The sequence below is a fragment of the Solanum lycopersicum genome, chromosome 5, assembly GCF_036512215.1.
Source record: "Solanum lycopersicum chromosome 5, SLM_r2.1".
NCBI lineage: Eukaryota > Viridiplantae > Streptophyta > Magnoliopsida > Solanales > Solanaceae > Solanum > Solanum lycopersicum.
The window spans coordinates 3,596,047-3,608,096 of NC_090804.1; the positions used below are offsets into that span (position 1 = coordinate 3,596,047).

The window sequence follows — 12,050 nt, forward strand, 5'->3', positions numbered from 1 at the left end:
TGTATATGTCCCTAAAGCCTTTAGCGACATTGGTTCTAATGCCACTTAACTAATGTCGGTAAAGACTTTACCACTCTTTATTAGTGTCAATATTTAATGCCACTAAAAGTTATTTTTGTTGTAGTGGAACCCGAGACTTTGTCTTTAAGGGTTTGGGTGATCTCATCCATCTCATCAGCTTATACCTTTTAGTGATTTTAGATTCTAGATTATTTTACTTCCTAAGAATAATAAAAAAGAATTATATGCATAACTAATTAAGGACTTTGGTTGTCTTATATATGCAAGTGTCCTAAGGTTACTTATATTTTATATTGAAACATATGCTATGCTTTAGGGTTGTCTTATATATGTAAGTGTGACTCTATTATTATAATTCTATAGGAATGAATAGATTCATAGAACCAAAAAGTTTTTTTTTTTTATTTTAATATTGAAACATGGTATACTTAGGATAACAGTTGCAAAGAAGAGCCAAAGTCATGTTAAAATATTAGGGTCTTTGCATGCACATGGCTAGTGAAATTATATTAGGAAGAAGCACATGTGAATGTGCCTCACACTATTGAAACAAACCCAATAGTAGTATATATATATAGGAATCTAGGAACCAAGAACAATGTCACATTACCCATATTTGGGTCCTACTTATACTAGAATGACCACTACCTCCATCTTTTACTTTTTAAAAAATATTGGTTCAGCTCAGTCTACTAGTGATATTATTCGCTATAATTTTCAGTCATCAGCTCAATATCAAAATGAGTTACGAGGTCTAGAACCTTGTTTACTCATGTACTCGATCGATATATTTCCCCTATTTTGTTGATGTGTGATTTTTGCCTATGATGTTACAAATTTTTGTTTGTATATTGTAGCGTGACGGGGAAATATATGCATTTGATATTTACATCGGATTAATCAATATAAGATGTATATTGTGTATACAATTTTAAATTAGATAGTTATAATTAAGTAATATGTATCAATCTCGCTTCAGTTATTACTTTTTAAATTTAAAATGTTTGATTTGATATAAATATCGAGTGTAAATAAATCTATTTTTAGGATGTGGTAGCTAGCAAGCATATTATACTTGTCCAATCACATTTGTCAAGTTCTCTTGTTGATTAATTAACAACAACCGTCCTTAAACAAGTTGTTCCTCTTTTCTTGTTAATGGTATTCCATCATCTTGATTAACACTACTAATTAAAACACTTTTAATTAAGGGGGATCTTAATCATGTAATTAATTTTCTTTGTTGTTGATTGAAAGTGATGGCAATATTATTGTTCAAAGATCTCCCAAATCCTAATTATGGCCCACCAACTAGTGTTTATCAAGATTAATCAACCAATTAGAAGTAATTGCATGGATTTTAAAACATCAAATTATATAATATTTCAGACATTGATCCCATCATAATGTACAAAATAAATATAATTAAATCATTAACTTTCTAGTCATCTTTACTTCCTTTTTGGAACCATTACTTTGGAAAGATCCAAAAAAAAAAATTAAAAAAAAATTATAGTTAATACCCAACAATTTTGACTTAATTTTCAAGTTGTAATCTCCTTTTTGGGATGTTTTCAAAAAGCATAATTTAATTAATCCAAACAATGTGGGTATGACTCAATATAAGTCCATACATGTATTCCAAGTGACACCTACCTACTCTTTAATCATATAATAATTAAAGAGTAATGCATAAGTCTTGTGAAGTGATAATTAGTTATAAATAATCAATAATTGTGATATTTAAAAATCAGATATTACTTACTTTAACTAATACAAGATTTTTACTAGCTTTCATCAGTTCAGATATAGAGTACCTCTCTGTGATAGCAACACACACTTTAACTAATATCAAATAATTTATATTAGTTCTCTTCAGCTCAGATATCGAGTTCCTTTGTCATTCTGCACCTCATGACTGTTGTCATCGATCTTTATCATGTTGTTAATTATATAATTTATCAAAAGACATGCTGACAGAATTATCCTATAAGTGCCTTAATTATGTAAATATTTTTTTATAAAACTCTTATTACATTTAAATTATATAGGTACCTTGCTTATTAATCTATTAGCTAGGGGATTAATTAATTAATTAATTAATTACATAATAGTCTAATAAAATGAACCCTTGTTTATAGAGTAGACACATCTAGACTATTTTAATTATGTTAGATGTCAATCCCATCATGACCTTTTTTTTTATTTTGAAATTACAATTAGTAATTAATTAATTCATTAAGGAAAACCCGTGAATTAGGAGGGGATTAGTCAATCAATAAGACAAATTTTAATGTGATTTGATTTTGGGTTATATCAATAATAAAATAAATAAAGTACATAAACACCACTTAACATGTCGTGCAAAAACAACTAACTTAATTAGTGATCTTTTCAGATAATTAATCACCAAAAATAGAGAATTTTTCCACCACGAATCAGTGGATAATTTGTACTTTAAATTATAATTTTTTATTTATTTTTCATCGAATTCGCTCATTAGGAAAATATATAGTGGAGTATAGATTCTCGCTGAAAATATTGAAAAACTTCGTAATTTTTTCTTGTGAAAATAATCACTAAATTTTTTTTTTTAATAAAACGGTATAATTTACAAGTAGTGAATGTGATGGGATTTAATAAATGAATCATACAAATTAGTGTATTATAATCTAATTTTATTTAACGAATTTCTATTAGGTGCTTTCGATTTTTGTGGGCTCCAAGTAGTATTATAACATGCCACGTGTTTTTGAATATTCATATCTTTCATTATTGATTTTTAATGTAAAGTTAAACTATTAACAAAAGCATATCTTCTTATACATTTTGAATACTTTATAGATATATTTTAATAGAAATTAAATAAATTTGTGATTAGAATCTTGATCACAAAAGAATCTATAGTAACATAAAGTATACAAATATTTTTCAAAAGAGTATTTTATAGAAATTCGTATAATATCGAATAAAATTAACATATTCAGTATAATTCTATAAATAAAATTTGAATAAGTGAGATTATTTTTGATAAATTGTCAACTCAAATAAATATTGTATAATCAATGTATACATGTAAAAACACACGCATATAGACATCTTAGGCATGTGATCTTGGTCAAGGCTAGGATTAATTAAACAAAAAAAAATTAATTTGAGGTGTTTGGAATTAATCACTTTAATTATGCAATTTTTTTATTGGCATAATTAGGAAAAAAGTAAAGGACTTTGGTTCAACGAGAAGTCAAGTTTTATATATATATATATATATAGGACGAATATTAATTAAAGTATTATTTGTAGTTCAAAGTGAGTTTGAATGTCTTATATGTTATACACATTAGGTCATTCTATTTTATTTTAATTAAGTGATCAACTATGTAATATACACTATATAATATACAATTATATTCAAGGAATAGATAACCTAAGATGACCTTTCGAGAGATCTATAAATTAGTGTACAATACAATAATGTATTTGTTATTAATTAGAGAACCAATTAGTAGTGTACTTTTTTTTGATAATTAAAATGTGTATGATTATTATAATATAGTAGATAACAATTAGGATGACATAAAATAAATTGTATTGTCTTAGACTTATCTAAGACCTATCGTTAATATTTACTTTCAGTCAAAAATCAAATAATTAATTTTGACGATTCAAAAGTAATGTGAGAATGTATATTAATTAATTGAACTATGAATATATATACGAGAGACATGACTTGTTTCATTAATTTCATTTCAACGTTAAACGCGATTAAATTCAATCATAGTTGCACTCAAGGTCATAATCAGTAACCTAGTTATTGCTAACGTGTATTGAAAATCATGATATCGCTGCTAAAACTCAATGAAGGCAAAAACACAAAATTATTTCTTTTGTTGTATCGAGGTGTTAATGGAGTAACCGTATACTATACCTATGTTAGTAAAAGAAAACAAATCACTCATAAAATTAATCGAAATACGTGAAAACTAACTTGTAATACATGTTGATGCAAGGCTTTGATGTAAATCCATCAAAATGAGTACATCGAAGTTGGGCCCAATATCCAATCTACTAACTTAAGGCCCAATATTTCCAATTACTACAAGAAATTCAAGCATTAAGATTTTTTTTTTAAAATCATCGCAATTTCATTACAAGTTACAAATTACAAATTATATTCGCGAAGGTATCGAAGAAAGAAACATTTATTTACGTTGTTAGTGAAAACATGTTCATTTCTATAAGAAGGATTCACTCAAGGTGTAAAAAGAAATATAAGGAATTTTACGATTTTTTAATAAAACGATCTTTTATCTTCTTCATATTGAAAAAGTAGAAAAAATAAATTGTTAATTGATAGAAATAAAACGACTTTTCGTATAAAAGTGGACAATCTCATTAAAAAAAAATTTATAACTTGACTTAGCAACACAATAAATGACATATTTCTCTTTAATCCGCGTATAATCAACTAACTAACGTAAAGACTTAAAAGAAAGAAAGCAAAAAAGGAAATTATTTCATGTTTACAATATAGTTTCCTTAAGACAAACTCATGAATCATGATGACACTTCATATGTACTATCAAAAAAATTATAAATTTTCTTTGTGGAAAAAAAAAAATGAAAAGTCCAACAATGTGGACATATTATCCCTTATTATTCACCTTTAATTTTTTTTCCCCACTGTACGACGTTATTCGAAACTTAAAATTCAAGTCAAGTCTTTAGATTGACAACTCATTATTAATATCAAAATTTTACGCTTAATTTAATGACGATATCAAGATTTTTATTAATAAAATTAAAAATATAAAAAGATTGAGAAAAATTATATATATAAAGAAAATAATTTTTATAATATTTTTAATCAAAAAAATTCAGATAAACCCTTTACGCGTATAGTTAGTGGGACCCAGAATAAGTTCAAATATTCTTAAAGATAGAGAAAACAATAATGTTAATGATAATGGTGTCATATCATAGGACTTTAGGATTTTTAGTTTCTTCAAGCTCTGATTGTGATTTGTCAAGCAAAGTTAGTGGCATGACTCTAGGAGTGAGATACACATGTTTCATGATATATTTGGGTTAAGAAAAAATGATTATTTGTGCTCGATGTTTATGTTAAATTGATTAGAGGGGTAAATTGAAAATTTAAATTTTATTGAGTTTCTCCAGTAATAACTTGGTTTATAATCAAGTATTTATAAACATTTTATATTATATACTTTACAAAAGATATTGAGTTCCCAAAAACGTGATTTTACGCCTCATACAAAATTAATTATGTTTTTTTTTTCAACCTACCCTACTCCCATCGTGACTCGCTCAAGTTTTCTTCTAATTCTTTCCAGCATTTTCGTTCAAAGTTCAGAGCTTGCAAAAATGTTTTTTTTAAAAAAAATTCCATCATTTAGCTTTATAAATTATTATTCTTCGCCCCGTCCTGTTTTCATCCCTATTAGTAGCATTGGACCAAATCAAAACCTGATTTTAGAATTTGGGCCATATGGTCCATATTAACTAAATGTAGCCCAATTATGTATCATAAGCCCAATTGATTTGGGGAAGAATTGCAAAAAATAGCCGTTTAGGACCCCCTAAAATTTACACTCGTCTTTAGAATTTAACCATCTCAAAATTAACTTCTGACCCAAATGAGTCTAAAGTTTGAATTCGGGCCGGAATCTAAGTTTAGACCTGATCATCTGAAGTCGACCCGAAGGTCTAAAGAAGAAACACTAGCAGTCTAAAGTCAGAGTGAAGTAGGGTCTCTAGAAAAGAATTCACTAAAGTTGCATGGGTTCTTTCTTATATAGAACATATCGACTACAAATTGACTATTGCAGAAACTGGCTAACCTTTAAATAATTTTTAAAGTCTAATATGTTTTTAATATGCTCAAAGAGGCTACAGGAGTCAATTTTACTATGATATGGATGATGGAACAAAAACATATTCAATGAATCACACAAGTGATGTCTGAAAACAATAGAACGTACGCAGACATTAACCTTGCCTTTCTGAGGTAGAAAGATTGTTTCTAATGAACCATTAAAAGTCATCAGGAAAAAAAAAGTTTATGCGAGGCTCATGGGACTCGAACTTATTATGCATGCCCAGACAAGACATACAACAACATACTCAATGTAGTTCCAGGAATAGGACTTAAATCCAAACAAGACATTTTCATTCCAACACTCAGCAAAAAAAAGAACTTTAGAAGTATTAATATAGACTACTACTGATAAGTATGAACAAGATTATAGAACAAGTAAAAAGCAATCAAAGAGAATGAACATGGCAAGAAGGAATGCTACTTCACAAGAACAAAAATAGAACACATATTAGCACCACTTTTATGCAATCAGTAGAGTGAAATAGCTATAAGAATATCTCCAAATAGTCAAAAACTGGTTGTGCCAGTATATTCATAAGTATTATCAGTACAACAATGATACAGTTTACATGTCAATTGGATCGCTCAATCCAAGGCAAGGCAAAAATGTGCCGTGAAATGTAATAGGAAGTGGGCGTTAAGCCTCAGGCTCTTTCTTGTAAAGAGAATTATTCTGCTCATCTTAGTTACATGCCCAGCGCAACAAATAGTATCATGTACGTCTCATCCATAAAATTTCTAGTTCACAAGTTAAGAGTTCAATTAAGTATGCAAATAACTCCAAAAATGAAATTCAATACGAGTAATCAGAGAAGGGCTACTGAGGTGGCACCGTAGTATGATCTTGTTGAGCTGGCGCAGCAGCGGGCTGTTCTTGTTGTGGTGCTGCAGAGGGCTGCTTTTGTTGAGATGGTGCAACAGGCTTTTCTTGTACTGCTGCTGCAGACTTTTTCGGTTGAGCTGGGGCGGCAGGCTGTTCTTGTATGGATCTTACACAAGGCCTCCAAGCTGTTTCGGTCGTCCCTGTAATGTCCATTAAAGAGATACCCTTGGCAGCTAGATCAGTTCTGATTTGATCGCTTCTAGCGAAATCTTTGTTTTTCCTTGCTAGTGCTCTTTCCTCTATTGCATGCAGAACATCTTCCTCTGTTAACTCAGCCCTTTTCAATGCCCTCTGTTTAAGTTGCTGCAGAACCTGCAGAAGAAAATAAATCAGTTAAATAAGAGTCAACATCTGAAAGTCTCATATAGTAAAAGGAAACATATGTGCTCTACATTCCAATTGGTTCAGCCTTGCTCGACTAGTAACAGGATTACCAAGAAAGAAAAACTTTGGACACATAAACCAAATAAAATTTTAAATACCAAAAGTATACTTGGATTAAAGAAACTGTTTTTGTATGGAATGAGGGCTATAACACAACTGACACGATGGAAATGACAATATTAACCAATTCTAAGTATAGAAAGGTGCTAGTCATTTTTGAACAAAAGGAAAGAATGCCCAAAAAATTGAGACAGAGAGTATTAATTCAGGCAGCACCTCAGCAGAAGTTGAACCAGCAAGCAAGCCAAGAACATCCAATACTGCCTTCACTTCTTTCAAGAGCTCGGTCAGGGACAAAGATGCAGATAAGTGTTGTTGCTTTTGCTGCTTTTTCTGGAAAGATGAAGGGATAATGGAATGATTCAGTTATCACACCAGCCATATGTAGAAGTTAAAAAGGAAAGTAGTGTTCCCACCTTCAGTATGGTCAAGCAACTATTCATTTGTTTAAGGGCTTCTTGAAGAGCAGCATTTAAAATTGTAGGTGTATGCAAGTCATCAGAGAGCTTTGTCTTCAACTCATTACGCAGCTTATTGATGCATTCTTGGGCCTGAGGGGTAACACGCCCCTTTGCATTTTTTGCAGTTTCAGTTCCTTGTTGGAAAGCTGACAAGGTTTCTTCAGAATCTAGTAAGGTCTATCAATCACAAAAATGACCCGAATAAATGTCTAAAAATAAAACAGATGCTAACTATAGATTTAGATTGGGAAACTATGGTTTTGAAGTCGCATGAACATTCATATATATAAAAGCTTCAGACAACCTTTCATTTTTTAATTGAACTAGTAAGTTGCTGAAAACATAAACCTAAAATCTTATTACTCAGTTCAGCTATTGTACATGCAAAGTAGCAATAGAACCACAATCCTAAGAGCCTCGACGGCAGATCTAAAAGGAACATACATGGACGGACAGAAATTAAAGAGGAAAACCAAAAAATTGCATAGGAATCGCTTGTACCAATCATCAAGAAGCAAATAATCAACTCTTTTTTGGGAATGGTAACATTAAAGCAAAAATAATTGAACAAGAGGTATTAAAAGTTACATTAAATGTGTATTCCTAACCTGATAAATGTAGAACACAGATTCTGAAGCAATTTCTATCTGTGATATTGAATAGTTAACCGGAGATCGGTAGTGATTCCCCAACAAGAAGTACCTCAATGCAAGGGGATGGTACAATCGAGTAACCTACAAAATATGCATGCTATGATCCATAACATTTTATAAAACAATCATATTAAGACAGTAGCTAAAGATTATATTCTACCTCACGTATAGTGAAGAAATTCCCCAATGATTTCGACATTTTCTCATCATCTATGTTCACAAAACCATTATGCATCCAGTAGCTAATATTACTCTCTCGGCAAGCAGTGCAACTCTGGGCAATCTCATTTTCATGGTGAGGAAAAGTCAAGTCCATTCCACCACCATGTATATCAAAGGAATGTGTCAGGTAGTGCGCACTCATTGCACTGCATTCTATATGCCAACCTGGTCTTCCAGGACCCCAGGGGCTCTCCCAACTTGGTTCACCAGGCTTTGCAGACTGTAAGTAAATGAAATTGGCATGTCAGACTAAAATAGTAACTCCGAAGAAAAGTAAAAGAAAACTTCGCACCTTCCACAAGGCAAAGTCGGCAGGATTTTTCTTTCTTGAATCAACTTCAACTCGTTCTCCAGCTCGATTATCTTCTAATTTTCGTCCGGACAATCGACCATACTCTGGAAAACTATCAACAGAGAAATAAACATCTCCATTGATTGTGTATGCACAGCCATTAGCCATAATCTGTAGGTTACACCTCAAGATCATTAGCATTAAGAAGAAAGCAAAGTACACCTGAATAAAAGAGAAAAAAAAAACAAAAAGCAGCTCAAGGTAAATATAAGATAGAAAGATAATAGGATTGCATACTTTAAGCAGTATTTTGCACTTTTCTCCCATCCAACACTGAGTTTTACTTCTCTAACCTAACTATTAATCCTTACTACATATACTTCTTCTCTCATTATTTACAAGAATAAATGTCCCAGACTCCCTTTTAATGCAAAGCATGCTATCACGGAATGTTGTTCTAATTACTTCTTCTTTTTTCAAAAGTAGCAGAAATTGACAAACAAGTTTGCATTATAGAACTAGATAAGCATCCATATTATTGAATTTGAGAGCAGGAGAAACCACATATGACGTCAACGTCAAATAAACATAACAAGATGAATCCTAGAAGATCCTACACTATCAAAGATTCAAAATGACATGCATGGTTTTCAAGATTATCCAGAAAGCATCTCTATCTAAAGGAATCTATTACAACCTCTATCCAGGGAAAAGAAATGAGAAAAAAGTTAGCATCATAAAACTGCAATAACATATTTTAAAGAGAAACAGACCTCATCTCAGCTCAAGTGGGGTTTGAATACAGGGAGAAAATGAAGAGGGACCACATCAACAAGCTTTGACTTGTAACAATAAGTTTTGGAACGGATTATCTAAATGTGAGTACCTTAGCTATCATTTCCTTAATCTGCTCCATGTGCTCAGTAACACGTGGCTGATGAGTCGGTTGGAGGCACTGGAGATCATCCATGTCTTTTAGAAACTCTTGGCAGTATCGACCACTCAGAGCTGTTGGATCTTCTCCAAGCTCATTAGCCCTACGAATTATCTGGAAAGAACAACTGTCATGCGTTTGATGTATTATCTACAGTGAGCTATTGATACTGCCAAGCTTATCCATAAAAAATAAAAAGAGAAGGGTCTAAATTCCTTTAATCTCGGGAAGAGAGAACATAAAAGAGACTTACTCCCCAAAATTTGTATATCTCACCTTGTCGTCTACATCGGTGAAGTTGCGCACATACATAACCTCATATCCCAAGTATTTCAGATATCTGTAAATTCCAGATCATGTAAAATTCCTATCAGACAGTTGAGTAATTTGAAGTAAAAGCAATCACAGACTACTAAAAGAACTAATCTAAATGCACTAACATTGATTTATACCACAACACATGATAAATAACACAAGTCTCATCATAATTACACAGATGAAGATCAAAACAAAAGACCCTCAAGGCATCAAGAAGATGCAAATTAGTTACAAAAGAAGAAGCAAAAACAGTGATCAAACTAGTTTGGGGTCTCTTGAACTACAAATTCTCTAAATCTCACTCAACTAACATAGTTGAAGTGTAAAAAGAATAACTAAACCTTAAAATTAACTAACTAATAGCCTATATAGATAGAACATAAAAGTAAAATTCCAATTTATTGGTTTAAACTAGACATTTCAGAAAAATAACATCTAGACCACCAAATTCCTCAAAATTAGACATGTTTTACTCAATCTTCCTACTCAATTTTTGATTGTTTCTTCATTCACATACAACAAACAGAATCAAACTTCAAATTCTTATCAAACTAGTTAGAGTTCGTAATAAATCTAATTATATCCCCCAAGTCCTCTAAATGAAACTGATATATTCAAACTTAACAACTTTTTATAGCCTACTTCGGAAAACATAAGTGCTTCTGCAAAGTAGTCGAAGTGTTCTTCAGAAGCTAAAAAAGAGTAGTTTTTCCCTAAAAGAAAGCACTTTAGAGAAAAAATCACTTACAACCACTATCAAAGGTTTATTGGTAAAACACAAACTACCCATCGACAAAAGTATTTTTTTTTAAAGCATTTTTCAAAATAAGCTGATCATAGAAGCTTGGGCAAACGAGCTAAATCTCCAATTAAACACCAATACGTAACATAACAAGAAATAAACAAGCAAAAACTACAAACAGCTCGAATCAAATCCAGAAAAAAACAACAATTTGATGCAGTTACAATTGAAACGTAGAAATTTGACCTGTAGAGAAGGTCGAAGGCGACATAGGCACGAGCATGGCCGATATGACTGTAATCGTAACTCGTAACGCCACAAACGTACATTTTGACCTTGCCAGGTTCCTTCGGTATGAATACTTCCTTCTGTCTCGTCATTGAATTGTACACTTGAAATTCCACCTTCTCGTTCGCCATTACTCAGAAATTTCTCCGATCGACCGGAACGGATAGTCAATTTACTCCTCTTACTACAAAAACCCTAATTCCGGCCGTTCAGATTTGTGCCTATCGAATAATAAGAAGCGTTACTTTTCTTTTTTCCTTTTATTCAGCTTTTATTTTCCTCTCTTTATTTTGGGAAAAACTTTATTTGCTTAGTATATAATTTAGGTGGAAAAATCACATTTGCATTAATCTTTTTTTGCTTTATTTATATGAGTCAACTTATACTGAATTCGATTAAATCGAGTTGGACTCTTGTGATAGAATAGTTGAGATTCCTGTTTTATATGAGTTAATTTGTATTAAATTGACTCAATCGAGTTGAGCTAGTGGTAAAATAGTTGAGGTTCATGGATATAAGAGAAGGATTATTCAGTGTTTTTTTTTATTTATAAATATTCATGTTTTTCTTTTAAGACCGAAGCATACCGGAATAGGGATTGCAAGATGGGAATTGAAACACATGCTTTCACAAATGAATCTTATAATACATGAATCTAAATTTTAATCAAATTTTTATATTGCGTCTGTTTCAATTTATATGAATTATTTTCCATTTTAGTCAATTTCATAAAAAAATATATTATATTTCTATATTTGGTAATAAATTAATTTTAAAATATTCATCTTAAAATTGATGAAATGATTTTCTAGACCACAAATTTCAAAAAATAAAATTTTAATTTTTTTATGTCAAATGAAACTTAATATACATAAATTAAAATATAAAAAAAA

The 12,050-nt window shown here is 31.0% G+C and overlaps 1 protein-coding gene across 2 annotated transcripts; it reads right to left on the reverse strand.

The window, feature by feature from the left end:
- Window positions 1-6,424: 6,424 nt before the first annotated feature.
- Window positions 6,425-11,496, reverse strand: LOC101251377 (cysteine--tRNA ligase 2, cytoplasmic). 2 transcript variants are annotated; one of them, XM_004238870.5, is made up of 9 exons: window positions 11,116-11,496; window positions 10,086-10,149; window positions 9,762-9,923; window positions 8,876-9,046; window positions 8,522-8,803; window positions 8,317-8,442; window positions 7,664-7,885; window positions 7,464-7,580; window positions 6,425-7,115 (listed from the first exon to the last, which is right to left on the reverse strand). In XM_004238870.5, the coding sequence occupies exons 1-9, from the start codon at window positions 11,286-11,288 to the stop codon at window positions 6,738-6,740; spliced, it is 1,695 nt and encodes a 564-aa protein (XP_004238918.1). In that variant the 5' UTR covers window positions 11,289-11,496; the 3' UTR covers window positions 6,425-6,737. The 2 variants fall into 2 exon arrangements, with proteins under 2 accessions (XP_004238918.1, XP_010320757.1); XM_010322455.4 differs by having other exon boundaries at window positions 8,876-9,097; window positions 11,116-11,449.
- Window positions 11,497-12,050: the final 554 nt, after the last annotated feature.